The sequence below is a fragment of the Tachyglossus aculeatus genome, chromosome 14 (genome assembly GCF_015852505.1).
Source record: "Tachyglossus aculeatus isolate mTacAcu1 chromosome 14, mTacAcu1.pri, whole genome shotgun sequence".
NCBI lineage: Eukaryota > Metazoa > Chordata > Mammalia > Monotremata > Tachyglossidae > Tachyglossus > Tachyglossus aculeatus.
In genome coordinates this window covers 46,570,274-46,590,735 of record NC_052079.1, presented here as the reverse complement: position 1 = coordinate 46,590,735, position 20,462 = coordinate 46,570,274, and the positions used below count along the sequence as shown (strand labels likewise).

The following is a 20,462-nucleotide window of genomic DNA, read 5'->3' as shown; positions in this document are numbered from 1 at the left end:
CTCCTGGCCAAGCAGAAGAGACAGATTAAATTCACCTAAAATCTCTGCCCCTTCAAACCTGCCCCAATCCTATGTTGCGTTCAGGTGAAGGGGAGAAAGCCCCGCTGCCCTGCTATAGAAGAGGAGGTTGTTGTGATTGCCATTAAGTTTCTAATCTTAGCTCCATCACCAGCTAAGGTTTTTGGATTTAAAAGTCTTGCATCCAATTTCAAGAAAGCAGATGAACCTGTAAAAATGATTGAACAAGACAACCCTGTTATAGAGAAGAGTTCAAAGGTGCGCCGAGATGTTCAAACGACTTAACAGGCTACAGTGTGCTTTGTGAAGAAAAAAATAAGGCTGTTGGTGGGAGACAGCGAGGTCTAGTGGAAAGATCACTGAACTAAGAGTCAAGATACCCAAGTTCTAGTCCTGGCTCATCCATTTGCCAGCCTTGGGAAACTCCCTTAACTGCTCTGTTCTTCAGTTTCCTCACCTATAAGATGGGAATAAAATCTCTTTTTTCCCTCCCACTCCCTCAGGTGGGTCAAGGACGGTGTCAGATCTGATTCTCTTGGTTTAACCCAAGGGGTTAATTGAGTCCTTGGCATATAGCAGCCACGAGAGCCACGAGAAGCAGCGTGGCTCAGTGGAAAGAGCACGGGCTTTGGAGTCAGAGGGAATGGGTTCAAATCCCGGCTCTGCCAATTGTCAGCTGTGTGACTTTGGGCAAGTCACTTCTTCTCTGTACCTCAATTCCCTTATCTGTAAAATGGGGATGAAGACTGTGAGCCCCCCGTGGGACAACCTGATCACCTTGTAACCTCCCCAGTACTTAGAACAGTGCTCTGCACATAGTAAGTGCTTAATAAATGCCATCTTATTATTATTATAGGAGTGCTTAATATATCCCATCAGTATTATTATTGCATCATTCAACCTAAAGTGGACAGATTTCTTAGTAAAGTTACAAATTCACTACCACAGTCAGCTTCTACTTCTGCAGCCTCTTGCAAGGACTAATAGTCACATTATAATTCCTTATTTAGTTAATGCTGTGATAATGTGATGCTTAGGCCTCGAATTAATTCAATTGGAAGTAAATAACCTTTACTGCTGTATAATGTTACAAAATACTGCAAGTAAAGGAAATACATGCTATTTTTCCAAAGGTTCCAGAATGGATCCCAATTTGTAGCATGTAAATATATTGGGAAACTGCCCCATGATGTAGCAGCTAATAGCAATAATGATGATAATAATGATAACTGTGGCATTTCACAGTGCACCTACATTTTTGAAGACCATATTCTGGGGATAGGCCTGTAATACCGAGGTTGGGCTACTGTGATTTAGAGCCACATATAGGCCACTCTGTTCCCAGCTTGTCCCAGGCCTAGTTGGATCCACTATCACCTCTGGCCTCTCGCGATCCCTAAACTAGACCAGAAATGATGCTAGACCAAAGAAGAATTTTGTTCAAGACTTAAATCTGCGAGCACTTACCACAGTTCTATTTAATTCAATTCAATTTAATCATATTCACTGAGCGCTGAGTGCAGAGTCCTGTACTAAGCGTTTGGGAGAGTACAGTGTAACAATAAACAGGCACATTCACTGCCCACAATGAGCTTACAGTAAGGTCTGGACTGCACAGATAAAAACACAAAAGCAGCGTCAGCTCTATGCTGATATAGAGCCTTGGGTGGACACTCATTTTGATATCATGATGGCCTTTTTGCTCCTGCAGGAAACAAGAGGATGATATCATCATCATCATCATCAATCGTATTTATTGAGCGCTTACTATGTACAGAGCACTGTACTAAGCGCTTGGGAAGTACAAATTGGCAACATGTAGAGACAGTCCCTACCCAACAGTGGGCTCACAGTCTAAAAGGGGGAGACAGAGAACAAAACCAAACATACTAACAAAGTAAAATAAATAGGATAGATATGTACAAGCAAAATAAATAAATAAATAAATAAATAGAGTAATATATAAATAGAGTAATATCGTGAAACCTGGCAAGCCATCAGTCAGTCAGTGGTATTTATTGAGTGCTTTCTGTGTTCAGAACACTGTAGTAAGTGTTCGGGAGAGTACAATATAACAGAGTTGATAGACACATTCCCTGTCCTCAGTGGCACACCCTATTCACCCCAGAAAAAGACTTCTGTGTTTTTATTCTTTGTCACCTCTCTTGGACTTTCCCCATTAGAACTGGGCTATGCAGAGAACAGTGTTGTTCCCAACATTTGGAAAGGTTGAATTTTCCATGTTCCACAGTGGCCCCACTCCTTTCAGCCTTCTGAAAGAGAAGCAGCAGGCAGGCTGGCTCCAGATAATATTCTAGATGATAGTCCTGGGGAATATCCGGTTGAAATACTGGGTTACAGTTGTGGGGAATATGGTTTACTATTTAGAGGAGTGGACAGAATAGGTCCTTGAAGAAGGGTCCTAGCATTCCCAGGCTCTCAGCGCCTCTTTTTCCCCCCTTCATGGTGAAGCACTGCAATGAGAGTGTCAAGAAGCATGAAAGCCATGTTATGTGTGATTGCTGGCTTTGTGCCCTGTCATTTTCTATATTCAGTCAAGAGAAAATATGTCTCTCTGGAGATGACTGGTGAGACTAGAATCACTCTCTTGGAGTCACCAACAGATACAGTCCCAAAAGAGCACAAACACTGTAAAACCTATCCACTCCCAATTAACTCCAGGGGTCCCAAGTATTTTGGGAACAGCCAGGGGGCTGGGGTCAGCTTGGCTGTTGACGAGGAGACAAGAATGAATGTATAATGGAGAATTCACACCTTAATTTGGCTCTTGAACAGCTCTGTGACTCGGGGCAAAACAGATTTTCTTGCCTCAATTTCCCCTTGGGAAAACACAATAACTTCTACCTGCATGAGGCCAAGATCAGGATAAAATGTGGCAGTTTATTAAACTGTTTTGGCAGTATTGCATGGTGCTGAGACCTCCAGTCTTCTTCCTCCTGCTTAGACTGTGAGCTTCATGAGGGACAGGGAGTCTGCCCGACGTAATTAACTTCTACCTTCTCCAGAACTTAGAACAGTGTTTGACACATAATAAGTGCTTAACAAATGCCACAATCAATCCTATTTTTGCCTTGGGTTATATTAATTTTTCTCTCTTAACCCTCAGCAGCAAATGTTCAGAAACTGGGATCGAGCCTGTTGGTTTGAGCACACTGTTTTCCAATGATGAAAGTTATTTCTCCTCTTCCTTCATATCCTTCACACCACTCACTGTGCAGTATTTTACTCTCCTAAATGCCAAATACAGTGCTCTGCACACAGTAAGCACTCAGTAAATATCAATGAATGATTGGAGGGTCAAATTGGACTACATGGGCTGATGCAATCGTCAGGTCAGTTTGAGTAACTGGTCCCTAAAAGACAACCAGGTCTGTACTCTGGTCAGTCAGTCAATCAGTGGTATTCATTGAATGCCTGCCCTGGGCAAAACACTGTACTAAATGCTTGGGAAAGTGCATAAGATATGTACATAATCCCTGCGCTCAAGGAGTGTATAAGTCCCAGATTGTGTCTGCCCTCTTGAGGAAATATCCCCTCAGATCTAGAATGAATTCCTCCCGCAGAGAAAAGCCACTGAGGACCCCTGCTTTCCTTACCAAGAATTCACAGGGCTTGTTTTTGTTTTGGGGGTGTTTTTTTTTTCCTAGGGAAAAAACAAGCCCGCTGGCGATTTGACTAGTTTAATAGATTGAAGTCATCTTCTTTGCAGAAGTAGCAGTGCCTTGTCAATACTGTCCTCTTTAATGAATTTCTCCTTAGAGACAAGTGTATTGGATCAAACTAAAGACATTGTTGAATTATGTAAAATGTTTCAGACTGTGCACTCTGGCACTTGAATTTAATGGGCCCATTAAAAAAAATACCTTACCCCTAAAGCCAAGACAATATTTGAACTATGGAAAGCTACAGAGTATGCAGAAGAACCCTTTTGTAGTTAACTGACAGGGCCCCTCATCCTATCAATCAGTTGTATTCACTGAGCACTTCATGTGTGCAGAACACCGTACTAAGCACTTGGGAGAGTACAATATAACAATATAACAAGAGTTGGTAGGCACATTCCCTGCCCCAATCCTGGTAACGACTACTGTTGACACTCCTTTTTTATTTAATGGTATTTGATAAGGGCATACTATGTGCCAGTCGCTGTACTAAATGCTGGGATAAATACCAGTGTAATCAGCTTGGACACAGTCCCTGTCCCACATAGAGCTCACAGCCTTAATTTCTATTTTCCAGATGAAGTAACGGAGGCAAAGAGAAGTGAAGTGACTTGCCCAAGGTCACACAGCAGACAAGTGGTAGTGGCAGGATTAGAACCCAAGTCCTTCTGATTTTCAGGCCCTTGATCTATCCATTAGGCCACACTGCTTCTCTATTTAGTCATTCTCTTGCTTTTTAGGACATTCTAGGAGCTCCTGTGTCACATTGGTTAATCATTACATTCTGCATTCAGGGCCCCCTCCATCCTTAATACTTGGCAGATGTTGCCTGAGGCACCTATTGTAATAATAACAGTAATAATAGTTAGGGTATTCATTAAGTGCTTACTATGTGCTATGCACTGGGATTATACAGAGGGAGAAACTCCTAATGGTCAATCGGTGTAGTTTTATCCGTTCATCAATCATTCATTCATTCAATCGTATTTATTGAGTGCTTACTGTGTACAGAGCACTGTACTAAGTGCTTGGGAAGTACAAGTTGGCAACAAATAGAGATGGTCCTTACCCAACAGTGGGAAGTACAAGTTGGCAACATATAGAGACGGTCCCTAACCAGGGACGGTCCCTACCCAACAACGGGCTCACAGTCTCGAAGGGGCAGACAGACAACAAAACAAAACATGTAGACAGGTGTCAAGATTGTCAGAACAAATAGAATTAAAGCTATATGCACATCATTAACAAAATAAATAGAATAGTAAATATGTACAAGTAAAATAGAGTGATAAATCTGTACAAATATGTATACAAGTGCCTTGGGGAGGGGGAGGAGGTAGGGTTGGGGGGGATGGGGAGGAGGAGAGGAAAAAGGGGGCTCAGTCTGGGAAGGCCTCCTGGAGGAGGTGAGCTCTCAGTAGGGCTTTAAAGGGAAGAAGAGAGCTAGCTTGGTGGATGTGTGGAGGGAAGGGAAGGAGGTGGGCCAGGGGTTGATGGCAGGACAGGCGAGACCGAGGTACAGCGAGGCTTTCAGACTCTAGCCCCCAGCCCTCGTCTTCCCCCAACCCTAACCATACACCTGTCTCCAATGATGGTTTTTATGAGGGTCCAGGATATTATTATTGTGATATTTGTTCATTCAGTCGAATTTATTGAGCACTTACTGTTTGCAGAACACTATACTAAGCGCTTGGAAAGTACAATTCGGCAAAAGATAGACAATCCCTACCCAACAACTGGCTCACAGTCTAGAAGAAACACAATGTAGTCAGGTTGGACACGGTCCCTTTCCCACATAGAGCTCACACTTATTCCCCTTTTTCCAGATGAGGCAACTGAGGCCCAGAGAAGTGAAGTGACTTACTCAAGGTCACACAGCAGACATGTGGCGGAGCCTGGATTAGAACCCATGACCTTCTGACTCCCATGCTCTAGCCATTTTACTACAGGATCTTTTTAGATTTTTGATAACATCGGCTTTGGCATTTGTTGAGAAATGTATTAGAGTCACTTAGTTTTAGGAGATTTGTCCATTCCCCAAAGAAATGGAAGTCCAGCTGTCAAGTCTCACAGAGTACAACACTGGTAGGTCTGATGTTAGATCCCAGAAGCAGCGGTGAGGGGGAAACCGGCTAGAAAACCCAGTCCAGTCTTCGCAAGCCGCAAGGCCCATGAGGGAAACAATTCTCCTCCTTACTTGGTAAAGCTCCCTGGAGCTTAGAACAGGGCCAGGAATGCAATGAATTTTTTTCCAAACAGCTCAGCCAGTGCACTCTGTAATAGTTGCCCATGGCCACAGGAGATTCTGAAGTTCTGGCTCCTCTTCCGGCAACTGGAGTGAGCTGGGAAAGGGGTGGGAATCCGGTGAATTCAGGTGAATTCACTCAGGTGAATCTGGGAAGGGGCCATGGCTGTTTGGGCCCAGGGCAATCCACACCATCAATCCTCCACTGGCCGTTTTAGCCACATGGTACTCAGGGGTGAATTTCCCCATCAGTAACATGTTCTTTGATCACGGAGGGACAACTATATGTTTCTGGGGAATTAGGTGGAGGTTGTTGGTTTAAACAGCTACTGCTTTGATTACAGTCATTGTTCAATTTTAGCCCCGTATTCTCTGCTCCTTCCCTTCTCTATTGCAGCCTTGGGTATGGGACTGGCTGTTGAATTAATCAATGGTATTTATTGTGCAGAGCACTGTCCTAAGCACTCGGGAGAGCACAATACACCAGAATTAGCAGACACGTTCCCAGCCCATGACAAGCGTACATTCTAGAAGGGATGTGATTTTAGCTGGGCTTTGAAAATGGTTCTCCAGTTGATGAGAATCTTCCCTGTTTCTTAGTCTCCTGGAAGAAAAGATTCCACCGCCTCTTCCCAGCCCCCGTTTATGGTCTCTCAACCCTCGCTGTCTGGACCTTCCTCCAGGCCTTCCTGTCTGCCAAGAACCTGTCAGCAGTTGTTACTGGCTCTAGGCATGTGGGCAAGTGGCTCTCTGCTAGGCTGTTTTAGCTAATGAACGCTATCCTTCCATATATAAAAAGTAATTTGGAAAGACCTCAGTGGCTTCCCGATGATGATGGTACTGTAACCTAATTAAAATGGTTTTAATAAAACTGGCGCGAGCCAGCTTCCCCAGCTGCAAACCGCCCCCCTGGTTTTCTAACAATTCCTCAATAGGTAAGAGCATTTTTCTTTTCTAGGAACAGCGAGGAGCTTGTGAGGCCTCGTTCGTTTACTTGTGTGTGGGGGCCGTGGTTATGGGTGGTTGTTTTTTTAACACACTGTCTTGTTTTCTCCCTCCAGACGATCCACGTCGCCATCGTCTGCGCCGGCTACAATGCCAGTCGGGATGTCGTCACCCTGGTCAAGTCAGTCTTGTTTCATAGGTAAAAGCAATTTTATGGCCCAGAGGAATTGGTGGAGTGACTAGATTATCTCGATGATCTGTAGGGGGCTGAGGGGCTTTACACAGCCCAGATACACAGCCATATTTCAACCTTGGGGTTTTCCACCAAAAATAAATTTTCAAATGAAAATTAGGGAGCCCGTTTCCTTAGTAGCGGTGGGCATTAGCAGGGAGCTAGTTACCAGGGGTGCCAACTCTTCCATTGGAGTGTGGAGACAAAGATGGAGCAAAGACATAGGGTGGGGCATGAGGGTGGAGCTTTGAGGGGAGAGTGTTAAAGGGAAGGGAGTTAGAGGAGAAGGGGGCGCGAGAAGGGGGACAAAGAGATTGAAAGGGGGAAAGCACTAGTGTTGTGGAAGGGAGCTTGCTAGAGTGGACTGAGTAAGGGAGTTTGCCCTGTAGGGGGAAGGGAAAAGAAAAGAGAAGGGGAGGACTGAGAAGATAAAGGTCCTAACCATCAGGGCTCTCTAGCTTCACAAGGGAAAGCTGACCAACTTGCCCTGGTGGATCTCTGGGAGATGTGGAGGCAAACAGTTTCCAGAACCACAGGCTGGTCCCAGGCCCGCAGGGCATCAGCTCTCAATGTTACCAATATTTGACAGCTCATGACTTCCCAAACTGGTTTCCCAGGCCTTGGACCGGCACCCCAGCTCTGGAACTCCAACCAGAGCTCTTACTGTGTGCGGAATACTGTACGTAGCATTTGGGAAAGTACATTGTAACAGAGTACACTGCCCACCCTGCCCACAAGGAGCTGACAGTCTAGAAGAAGAGACAGACATAAAAATAAATTAAGGATTTCTACATAAGTGCGGTGGGGTGAATTAATGGTGCAAATCCAAGTGTGAGGGTGACACAGAAGGAAGAGGAAGTAGGGGGAATGTGGCCTAGTCAGGGAAGGCCTCTTGGGAGCGATGTGATTATTGTAAGGTTTTAAAGATAGGAAGAATGCCAATCTGTTAAATGTGAAGGGGGAAGGAGTTCCAGGTCCAAGACAGGATATGGCCAATTGGTCAGCGACCAGATAGACAAGATCAAGGTAAAAGGGAGTAGGTTGGTGTTAGAGGAGCCAAGGGATCATGCTGGTTTGTGCATCAGTGAGTTAAAGGCAGAAGTCAGGCACACAGTTTCAAAAACAGCCATTTAAAGCCATCATAGGACTCTTTTGGGACTTCATCCTGTACATCAGGGTCCCACTGACACCATCCCATCACTCCATTTGGAGCCCCTGGAAGTCACAGAAGCATCTGGGTTCAGCTAGCCAGTCCCGCTCCAAAAGGGCTAGTTGCCGAGGTTTCAAAGATTGTCAAATGGCCCCTCGCCGCTGTGGCGGCAATCTAGCCAATCACTCGGAAGCACTCTTGAATTACAATCGATAATCAGTACTTTGTTTAGAATTTCAAAAGCAACACTAGTTGTTCAACAGAATCTTAGAACTAGGGCCTGGAATAACCCCCAATCCCTCATCTGGGACTTCTTGCTGAAACCCAGGAATTTCCACCCCGCTGAAGTCCTCTGTAAGTCCTCTGTAAGGCCTCTGTTAGCAGCTTTGGAAACAGCATGGCGTAGTGGACAGAGCACGGGACTGTGAGTCAAAAGGTTGAGAGTTCTAACACCAGCTCCGCCACTTGTCTGCTGCGTGACCTTGGACAAGTCACATCACTTCTCTGTGCCTCAGTTACCTCATCTGTAAAATGGGGATTGAGACAGGTAGCCCCACATGGGACAGGGACTGTGTCTAACACGACTTGCACCCCCTCATCCCCCTCTCTCCCCCTCGTCCCCCTCTCCATCCCCCCATCTTACCTCCTTCCCTTCCCCACAGCACCTGTATATATGTATATATGTTTGTACATATTTATTACTCTATTTATTTATTTATTTATTTTACCTGTACATATCTATTCTATTTATTTTATTTTGTTAGTATGTTTGGTTTTGTTCTCTGTCTCCCCCTTTTAGACTGTGAGCTCACTGTTGGGTAGGGACTGTCTCTCTTTGTTGCCAACTTGTACTTCCCAAGTGCTTAGTACAGTGCTCTGCACACAGTAAGTGCTCAATAGATAAGATTGATTGATCGATTGACTTGATTGACTTGCTCGAATCTAGCCCAGTGCTTAGTACAGTGCCTGGCACATAGTAAGTATTCAACAACTACCACCAGACCTGTGCTCTATCCACTAAGCTACTCGGTGATTCTCCACTGTGCCATGCTGCTTCTCCTAGGCCTGCCCCCCCCTTTTCTGTGTGATGGGGTGTCCCCCTGGGCTGCTGCTGACCCCCGCAAACATCACTCACTCCAGCCCCGCCCCATAGCCGAATGTTTCATTTATGACTTCCAGGATTCTTGCCTCCATATAATGATTTAGATTTGTGCTTACAGATCCTATCGTAGCCAGAAAGATATAAGACTAAAATAGCATTTTCTGGCCCAGTGTTTAGTGCTCAGTGAGGATTGGAGAGGAGGTAAAAAAACAAGGATGTGTTGCCTATGTGCCTTTGGGCCCTCTGTCAGTTTTTCTTGGAATCAGCCTGGGTTATTAAAAGTTATTATGCTGATTGATAATGAAGGAGAGTGACAAAACATGGGAGCTTATTCAATAGGCCTTTCCTTGGAAGTCAGGTAGAAAATAGGGATACTCACTCTCCACCTCAGTGCAGGGATTAACAAACGCTTGGTTTGTAAGGGTATTTCCAGTTAAATCCTTTCCTGATGCTAACAATATAATGATAATGATGCATGATGCCACATTTTAGCCTGCTTGTTAATTACTGTAGTTAAATTTACCTTCAGAAAAGGTTTTCAAAATCTGCTTGAGTTCTACTAATCCTTTTCACGTCCGTAAAGCGCTCAGATGAAATGAGCATCCTTATTATGTCTATTCCAAGAAGTTAAATCCGTAAAAGGTTTCTACTGGGAATTGTTTTTTAGGTCTTTTTGTTGTTTTTTTTTTCAGACTGGTTCTCAGGGTGGGACTACCTTCTCTGCTTCTTCCTTTCATTGAGGAAAACCCACAGATAGAACTACTGTTTGTTTATAAAATGCCCTTACAGGTCTAGAAGAAGCAGCATGGCCTAGTGGATAGACCATGAGTCTGGGAGTCAGAAGGACCTGGGTTCTAATCCTGGCTGCCACTTGTTAGATGTGTGACCTTGGGCAAGTCACTTAACTTCTCTGTGCCTCAGCTACCTCAGCTGTAAAAGGGGGATTAAGACTGTGAGCCTCATGTGTCCAATCCGATTTGCATGTATCCACCCCAGTGCTTAGTACAGTGCCTGGCACATAGAAAGCGCTAAATAAATGGCTCAATTATTATTATTATTATTATTATTATTATCATTATTATTATTATTGTTATTATGACCTGAGTTCTAATTCCCGCTTCACTACTTGTATGCTGTGTGACTTTGGGCAAGTTACTTAACTTCTGTGGACCTCAGTCACATCATCTGTAAAATGGGGATGACGACTGTGAGTCCCACATGGGACATGGACTGTGTCCAACCTGATTAGCTTGTATCTACCCCAGCGCTTGGCGCTTAACAAATGCCATCATTATTATTAGTACGGTGTCTGACCCATTGTAAGCAGTTAACAAATGCCATAAAAAGGAGTTTAGATATTGTCCAGGAAAGGAGTAGTGAGGACCAGAGTAGTAGTCTATCTAATAATAATAATGATGGTATTTGTTAAGCACTTACTATGTGTCAAGCACTGTTCTAAATGCTGGGGTAGATACAAGCTAATCAGGTTGTCCCACGTGGGGCTCACAGTCTTCATCCCCATTTTACAGATAAGGTAACTGAGGCGCAGAGAAGTTGTGACTTGCCCAAGGTCACAAGAGGTGGAGCCGGGATTAGAACCCACGACCTCTGACTTCCAAGCTCTTTCCACTAAGCAACGCTCCTATCTAGTGCATGGACTCAAGCAGAGAAGAACCAGGGCCCCAGGCCAGGGCCATTGTTTTAGAATCAGATTCCATCATCATCAAGATATTCAAGATGGGGAGTGGGGGGCACTGATCTTAGAGGCATTTTAGATTCTTCTGCTCACAAACAATCAGCCAGCTTCGATGAAGCCTGCTGGGTTTATCCCGATCGACAAAGAAGTTGCCTGGAAGGATGATTCCATACCAGTAGATCACTAGAAGCAAGGAAATGAATTGGCTCTTCTCTACCAGCCTTTTTTGGGGGTGTCTCTTATGTGATTCAGCTCTGCCCTGGAGTCCCCCAGTGTTAGCTGAGTTGCTTGGCTTCTCACAGGGCACTGTCTTCTAGCATGCCGGTTTATTCCATTGTGGCGTGTGCTACAATAGCACCAAGTGTAATGAATTGATTTCATATTCATGCGGATGTCACACACCCTTTTTTTTTATCAGCATTCCATTGTAATTTTGTAATTAACGGAAGCGTCAGCTCAAGTGTCACTGTATATTTTAATACTAAAATGGTCCCTGGACTGCCTTTTAAAGCCAGTTTCTGACAAAAAGATGTCGGCAGTTGAATCATCTCTTCTCCAGTGTGTTAACATATTTATTAGGCCCCTATCTTGGAGCTGGAGTACAGTGAAGGAAAACAAAAGGTGGCAGGAGTGTCTGGTTATTATGAATGTAGTGTAAGGGAACCTCTCTAGATGGTACATGCGGGACACTTCCTCTGCAGGGGGATATGGAAAGGCTGCTTACAGAGCCAGACATCATTCATTGACTTCATTCGGGTCTTCCATAATGTGTGTTCTCACTCCGCATTTTGGAATGAGGTTCGGAAATTATGGAACATTCTTCTGCCGTGAGACTCCCTTCGGGCTCAGGGCACCACATCCTTGGAAGAAATGGGAGAGGCAAGTTCATTTGATTCAGTCGTAGCGTGCACTTATTGGGTGTAGAGCACTGTATAAAGCGCTTGGGAGGTGCAGTATGACAATAAACAGACACATTCCCTGCCCACAACGAGCTTACAGCCTAGAGTCTTTCGTAATGCAAGGTTTTGCAAGACTGCAGTCTTTGCGTCCTAGGAGAGCTGAGTGTGCTTGTCAGCCGGCTTCAAAACTGCAAGTCTCTGAGTCCCGTCAGACCTGGGGTTCTAGAGGGAGAAGCAACTTGTCCAATTAATGGTAGAATTCATTCAATCGTATTTATTGAGCGCTTACTCTGTGCAGAGCACTGTACTAAGTGCTTGGGAAGTACAAGTTGGCAACATATAGAGACAGTCCCTACCCAACAGTGGGCTCACAGTCTAGAAGAAGTCTAGAAGCTATCTTTTATTTGTTGCTGGAAATCCAGACTGGCAAAACCCAATTCTATAGCAGGACCAAATTCTGGCCTTTATCACATGCATATGGTTATGGTTTGTTGGGATTTTATAATAATAATAATAATTGTGGTATTTGTTAAGCACTTACTATGCGCCAGCACTGTAGTAAGTGCTGGGGTAGGTACAGGCAGTCAGGTTGGACAGAGTTTCTGTCCCACATGGGGCTCACAGTCTTAATCACCATATTACAAATGAGGGAACTGAGGCCCAGAAAATCAATCAATCAATCATATTTATTGAGCGCTTACTGTGTGCAGAGCACTGTACTAAGCGCTTGGGAAGTACAACTTGGCAACATATAGAGACAGTCCCTACCCAACAGTGGGCTCACAGTCTAAAAGGGAAAAGAAAAACGAAGTGACTTGCACAGCGTCACAGAGCAGACAAGTGGCAGAGCCGGGATTAGAACCCAGGTCCTTCTGGCTCCCAGGCCTGTGCTGTATGCACTCCACTCAGCTGCTTCTCGTGATTATGATTATGTTGTTCATGATTATGTGTACATTGATGGTAACTGCTTACGTTAATTATGACCAGGATGAGATGCCAGTTTAAGCTTCCCAAGGGAAAACTCATTGGAGACCTGTGCCCTTTCTCCTTTGAGGGGAAGGCAAGAGCCCCTGCTTAGGTGAGGTGTTATGCCTCCAGTGAGACTTCTTTAAGGTGTGATCATGGTAGTAATTAATTTCCAAGTGAAAAGGAAGGTTGGCTTTCCTTGTAAATATGACAACAGACTCCATATTAAGAGGCTTATTCCCATCGTGTTTCCCCATTCTCACTTCTGTTCCTTCCCAGCTAAAGTGATGAGTCACACTTACTCCTCAGAAACACCTAATGTTACTCTAATGATGGGATGAGTTTTTGTGAGGTTTTTTCCTGGACTTTGTGCTTCCAAAACATGTTTTGTTTACTGCTGGTACTGTGGCTTTATTCATGGAGATAAGTTATAGTAGCTCCCTCAGAGCAAGGAGGGAAGGCAGAAGAGAAAACCGACGTGGAGCGAAAGGAAAATGTGGGGTCCAGTAGGCGAAACCAGAAACAACCTTTATTGTAACAGCCTTGTAAATAAGTCTCCAAATTACAAGCCCACCTACAAACGTTGATTAGCCAATGGAAATTGCACCAGGAATAAAAGAATGAAATTAGCATTCTATCCTGTGAGTCCAAAATCAAAGGATATGTCCTTTAGTCAGAGAGGAACATAGCTCTTTCCAAGGCTACCATATTTTAATGTTATGCTCTGAGGAATACAATGGACCATCAACTTTTGAGATTCCAATTCCAACTTTCTAGAAAGAATTAAGACTATTATCCTCCAGGAGACTCCCCGGGGCCTGGAGGGGGATGAAAAATGCCAGTGCAAGTGCACACATTTACCTTTATAAATTACTCATAAATGAGACTCCATTATTCCTCCCTTAGGATTGGTGGAAAGTAGAGCTGATGCTAAAGGCTCTGTGGACTATCTGTCTTCTGATGGGAAGGGGATCCTTCTCTGCCAAAGTGAAAACCACTCACCAGGGGATACAAATCCAGACTTCTCCTCTTGTTACAAACCACAGCTAAATTCCACTGACAGTTAAGTCTCCCCTGTACTCCTGGAATGGAAGCTGATTAAAGATTAACGTGTCTTTCATCCTCCCCCAAAGTAGAAGTGATTTAATTGTGGCATTTGCAATGGCAAAGCAGTATGCAAATTGAAGAAATTTGAAATGAGTTTCCATGGTTAGGGTTTGGCTAATGACCCCAGTGGTGTGCTGGGTGTAATTGAATGCAATGGTAGGGTCTCTGTTTGAACCCAAGGCTGATTCTTGTTTGAAGAATTTTTTTCCTCTTAATGGCTACTTTAATCATCAGCATCTAAAAGATTTATGCGTTCCCACCTGTGAATAGCATTAGACAGAGCTGTAGATCAGAGTCCTGCCTTTAGAAGTTTGCCTGCTAAAACAGACGATGCTGGTAATAATATTAATAATAAAAAGATGCAATAGCAGAAATTCCAAGGAGTGCACATGCACTGGGGTAATAGACTGTTATAATTTTCCCTGTCACTTCTGCAGACCACAGAAGAACCAGGTAAATTATGATGGAGCTGTCTTTGACTTAAATAAAAATTTTTTAAAAAAATTATGGTGCCAGTGAAACACTGTTCTACGTGCTGGGGTAGCTACAACTCAGTCAGGTTGGATACAGTCCCTGTTCCACTTGGGGCTCACACCCTTAATCCCCATTTTAACTGAGGCCCAGAGAAGTTAAGCGACTTGCCCACGGTCACACACAGACAAGTGTCAGAACTGAGATTAGAACCCAGGTCCTCCCGAATCCCTGGCCTCTGCCGTATCCACTAAGCCACACTGCTTCAAGACTTCCTTGGCTGCTGGTCCCAGATGGGCATGACGCCGTCCCTAAAATTTGGTTTGTTGTTTTTTTTTCTTTTTCTCTTTCCTATATCACCAGACGGAACCCTCTTCACTTCCATCTCATCGCAGATGCAATTGCCAAGCAGATCCTGGCAACCCTGTTCCAGACCTGGATGGTTCCGGCTGTGCGAGTTGACTTTTACGATGCCGATGAGCTCAAGGTACCAGTGGGAGGCGGGGAGGGCGGAGAATAAAAGCCAATCAACAAGATTCTTTTTTGGCCAAGAGATTTCTCGAACTAGGTGGAGAGGAGAAGACAGTCATGTTACCTGTTGAGAATACCTAGCCTTGTAATGGAGACTTTATCCCAACCTGATCAGAGCCTCTTACCCAAAACATTAAGATCACTTTTCTATTAGGATGAAAATCTGCCGCAGGGTCTTGACTTGGGGCCATAGGAGCTCTTTTCAGGGGCTGGAGGCCGTTATGACACCCCCAAAGCCTTTGTTTTTGGACACCCTTCCTGTCTGCATTGGGAGCTGAGAGGGAATGATAACTTTGTGAAAATACTTTGGTTCTCGACTCTTGATCCGATCTCCTAGGGAGAGACTAATAGGGAGACCCCGATACCTCTACTACTCAAAATTGTTTTTCCAGACCATGATAAAGAAGGTATCTTTTTCATGCAGAGCCATAAACATCTATCTAGACCAAGGCCAAAGGAGCCTCAGTTTTCTGATACTTGCATGTGTTGAACACAGAGGTTGATCAAGATTGTCATAATTTAGCATTTCGGGATTGTTGGGGTAATTTGTATGGCATTCCAATCTATTCTGAGCTGAAATTGATTCACACTCTTAAAAGGGGAAAAGCAAAATTTAGCAAATTGCTGTCTTAATTAAGGTACTCTGCATCCAAGAGTTTCAAGAGAGTGTGGGGGGAGAAGCAGAAGTGAGAGGGATCCCTCCACCCTTTTATAATTGCTCTCCATCAGTTTTGTCTTGCATGAAAAGTGACCCTGTTTTGTCACTTTAAAGTTGAAAATGTGCATGATTCAGGGGTAATCATAATAATAATAATAATGGTATTTGTTAAGCACTTACTATGTGCAAAGCACTGTTCTAAGTGCTGGGGAGGTTACAAGGTAATCAGGTTGTCCCATGGGGGCTCACAGTTTTAATTCCCATTTTACAGATGAGGTAACTGAGGCACAAGAGAAGTTTAGTGACTTGCCCAAAGTCACATGGCTGACAGTTGGCAGAGCCGGAATTTGAACCCATGACCTCCGACTCCCAAGCCCAGGCTCTTTCCACTGAGCCACGCTGCTTAGGGTCCTTGTTGCCTCCATAGAAATAAAGATGCAGTGGTCTTTCAGATAAGGCAAGAGGCAGTTAACCATCAAGGGATTGATTGATTGATTAAGATCATCTAAGTGTCCACGTCATAAGGATCTTTTGGTCCAACCCAAATGACCTGTGAGACCACCACCAAGGACCCTTGTCCCAAGAAGCTATTGGTGGAGATTAGCCCTCCTCTTCTACAGACAATTGTTGTGGCTGAAGCTATCAAGCTGCTTAATAATAATAATAATAATAATGGCATTTATTAAGCGCTTACTATGTGCAAAGCACTGTTCTAAGCGCTTGTTACCAAGTTGTTGCAATTCAGGGTACGTTCACCGGGATTAAGAGTCAACCCCCAAGTTCGGTCAATCAATCAATGGTATTTTTTGACTGCTCTCTGTGTGAGGACCATTCTCATCAATGGTACTTTTCACCAGTGGTGTTTTTCATCTGTAGTATTTTTCATCAGTGATATTTATTGAGCACTTACTTGTGCAGAGCCCTCTTATCAAGTGCTTGGGAAACTGTAATACAGTAGTGTTGGTTCATTCATTCAGTCGTATTTATTGAGTGCTTACTGTGTGCAGAGCACTGTACTAAGCGCTTGGGAAGTACAAGTTGGCAACATATAGAGACGGTCCCTACCCAACAATGGGCTCACAGTCTAGAAGATACAATCCTTGCCCACAAGGAGCTTGTAGTGTACAGGGGGAATCAGGGCTAACAAAGAGAACAGGTCTCTGGTAGTGGTGTTTGGTAAGTGCTTTCAGTGTGTGGGATAGAAACTTGGGGCTTCTTGTTTACGAAAGACAGAGAGAGGCAGCTTGGCCTAATGGAAAGAGCATGGTCCTGGGAGTCAGAGGACCTGGGTTCTACTCCCAGGTCTGCCACTTGTCTGCTGTGTGACCTTGGGTAAGTCAGTTAACTTCTCTGTGCTTCAGTTTCCTCATTTGTGAAAAGAGGATCAAATCATACTCCCTCTTATTTAAACTGTGAGCCTCATGTGGGGTAGGGATTGTGTCCCACCTGCTTATTTTGTATCTATCCCAGAGCTTAGTACGGTGCTTGGGACATAGTAAGCACTTAAGTACCATGGGGAAAAAAAAAACAGGTATTAAATCCCCATTTTACAAATGAGGAAACTGAAGCACAGATAATTTAAGCGACTTGCCCACACAGTAGGCAGGTGGTGAACCGAGAATTAGAACCCAGGTCCTCTGACTCCCAGGACCATGTGTTTTCCACTAAGCCAGGCTGGTTCTCACTTGACCACATAAAGCAGCAGAACCAAAGGAAATGGGCAACATTAGGGATTTAGAGACGAAAGAACTTTCTCAAACCGAGGGTTGTTAAACATTGGAATGAGTTTACCGGGGAATGTTAGAGAATCACTTCTGGAGAACGTTAAAAATGAGATGGTTTAAACGTGACCCCAAGAGAGGAAGGAGATTTGATTTTTATGACCAGATGGACTAGGTGACCTGTAAGGGCCCTTTGCCCTTTAAAATTAGGGAATAGGCAGTTCCGGTTGTGGAGTTTTAGCATCCCCTAGAAGAAAAGATTCAGCTTTATTGAGACAGGAGGCAGGAGGGTGCCAACATAATCCCCGTCTCCACATCTCACAGGGAAGATGCATGATGGGGAAAATCAGCTTGCTCTCTCTAATTAACCAGCAGCCAATTTCTAAACCGATTACTAGGGGAAACTAAGTTGTCCCGTGCTGCTATGCACAACCGCTTTCCATCTCCTGTGTATGCAAATGAATGCTATTCTTCAATCTCCTTTAGAAAACAAGAGCACATCTTTCCTTTGGAAGGCTCCTTTGCATACTTATTTGCATGATCTTTATCTATAGGTATAGTTATAAAATTTAATAACCTCAGAGTTCCACTCTTTTCCTGCTGGGAAAAAAAAATTAGCATTCGTTTTACCTGCCCGTTCTTCCCATTTTATCTTTCCTTTTTATGACACCTAATGGTAGAGCTGTTGCCTGCTTGTCATTGAGCACCCTAAACCCGGAATGCTGAGTTTCTGGTCGGCGACTCCAAGACCGGAGGGATAACCTTGGCTCCATTCCGTGGATGGGGAAACAAGATCCAGGGGTTAAATGGCCCCACAGCTGATAAAAGGCAGAACCGGGGCCGATCCTAGAGGTTTGACTTGCTTAGTCCACGAACCCCCTCCCTCAGTTCCCTAGGAAAGAAATGTGCTGATTGTAGCAGCCTCTGGGCACATGTACAATAAAGTACAAAACCGTAACAGATTGAAAAACAGGCTCTCTCTTCTAATTAGGCAGAGGCTAAACTAAAAGGATTATGACTTAATAATTCATTTCATGACTGTAGCTAGAGTGCTGGCTAGAGGGTGAGAGAGTTTTGATTTCGCTTTATTGGGATTTCTCCTTAGCATTTATATAGCAATGATTCACATCCCTACCCAGAAACTTCTGCATTCTTTTTAGTACTTATTTATTATCATCAAATTGTTTCTTAGTACTGATTCTTCCCAGCGTTCCTAAGACTTTGGCCTTCCCCATTTTACTTTAGAATCAATTGAATTTACTGGCACTTACTATGTGCAGAGCACTGTACTAAGTGCTTGGGAGGGTACCCTATAACAGAGTTGATAGTCACGTTCCCTGCCCACAGGGAGCTTCCAGTGTAAAGGAACTTTTTGAAGAAATGTTTGAAAAAATGAGAAACCGCAGACGAGATAGATGCCCAGAGTCAGAGCACGTTACACACCTGAATTTCCAAGTCTCCTTCCCCTTAACCTTACATCTCTGGTGTATGAGAATTAGCAGACCTTGTGTTTATGTTTTACACATAAGAAGTGTCCTTATATTCCCCTGAGGGATGGTAAAATTATCAAAGGAGGAAGAATGATTTGCTTGGGGGCTGCCTTCTTTAGGGAAGAAGTAGTCTAAAAAAGTCAGACTCTCACCAACTTCATGATACACTTACTGGTACAATGAAACCCGTATTAGATCTCTAGTAATAGTAAGGGTATTTATTGAGCATCAACTGTACTAAGCCCTTGGGAAATTATAACAGAAGCAAGAAACATGTTCCCTGCTTCTACTCTAACAAGAGGGACAGACAGCAAAATATTTTCAAATAGAGTAATCAGAATAAATAATTGAATGCAGAGTTTAACATACATTCATGCAGAAGAGCTGAAGGTAGGTATAAATAACTGTAAGTGTTTGGGGTGTTAGGAATTAATGAAGGAAGGCATTTCTTCCACTGACATTTTCATTGATTAGTCAATGCAGTTTTAAGTTTTATCATTACAGGGGCAGGGGCGGTGGAGGAGAGAGTGATACACTGCAAAGTCGTAGTAGTAATAGTGTTTTTTATGTGCTTTTGGTGTGCAGAGTGTACTTAATTTTATTCAGAGCCAATGCCAGAGCTGTGTTTTCTTCAGATGGTAGAGCTACCTTTTCGCATCTACCCAGATATTGATCCCAGTGTCCTTATCTGGTGATGGGCTCTATTTGAATTTGGAGGAAAGTGGGAAAAGTGGGAAAGCACACCATCATTCTGATGTTCAAAATCAATCAGTCAGTCAGCATGAAACAGCATCACACAGTGGAGAGACCACGGGCCTATGAGTCTGAAGGACCCGGGTTCTAAACACGGCTCTGCCACTTACCTGCTTTGGGACCTTGGGCACATCACTTCTCTGTGCCTCAGTTACCTCATCTGCAAAACGGGGATTGAGACTGTGAACCCCATGTGGGATAGCTCAATTAGCTTGTATCCACCCGAGCACTTAGTACAGTGCCTGCCACATAGTAAGCGCTTAACAAATACCATCATAATTATTATCATCCCAGATGTTCAAAGGTCACAGATACAAGCACATAGGCAATACTGAGGGCACTGGAGAAAAGAGGGCTTAATCTCCTCTTGGAGGAGATGTGACCTTAAAAAGATTTTGAAGTTGGGGAGAGTGGTTGTCTGGTTTATGTGGAGGGAGAGGAGGTTCCCGGCCAGAGAGAGGACATGAGGAAGGGGTCAGTAGCGATGCAGAGGAGATCAGGGCATGGTAAGCAAGCTGGCTGCAGAGGAGCAAAGTGTGTGGGCTGGACTACAATAGGAGGTCAGTGAAGTAAGGTAGGAGCGGGCAAGCTGATTGAAGCAGCATGGCTCAGTGGAAACAGCACAGGCTTTGGAGTCAGAGGTCATGGGTTCAAATTCCAGCTTCGCCACTTGTCAGTTGTGTGACTTTGAGCAAGTCACTTAACTTCTCTGTGCCTCAGTTACCTCATCTGTAAAGTGGGGATTAAGACTGTGAGCCCCCCGTGGGACAACCTGATCACCTTGTAACCTCCCCA

At 44.1% G+C, this 20,462-nt stretch overlaps 1 protein-coding gene across 3 annotated transcripts in view; it reads left to right on the top strand.

Annotated features, from left to right (window-relative positions):
• The window catches only part of LARGE1 (LARGE xylosyl- and glucuronyltransferase 1), a 365,768-nt gene that overhangs the window by 189,878 nt on the left and 155,428 nt on the right, over window positions 1-20,462 (top strand). For all 3 annotated transcript variants that reach the window (XM_038756579.1, XM_038756577.1, XM_038756578.1), the window contains exons 4-5: window positions 7,008-7,090; window positions 14,878-15,001. In XM_038756579.1, the coding sequence (XP_038612507.1) occupies window positions 7,008-7,090; window positions 14,878-15,001 (207 nt within the window). The remainder of the gene's footprint in view (window positions 1-7,007; window positions 7,091-14,877; window positions 15,002-20,462) is intronic.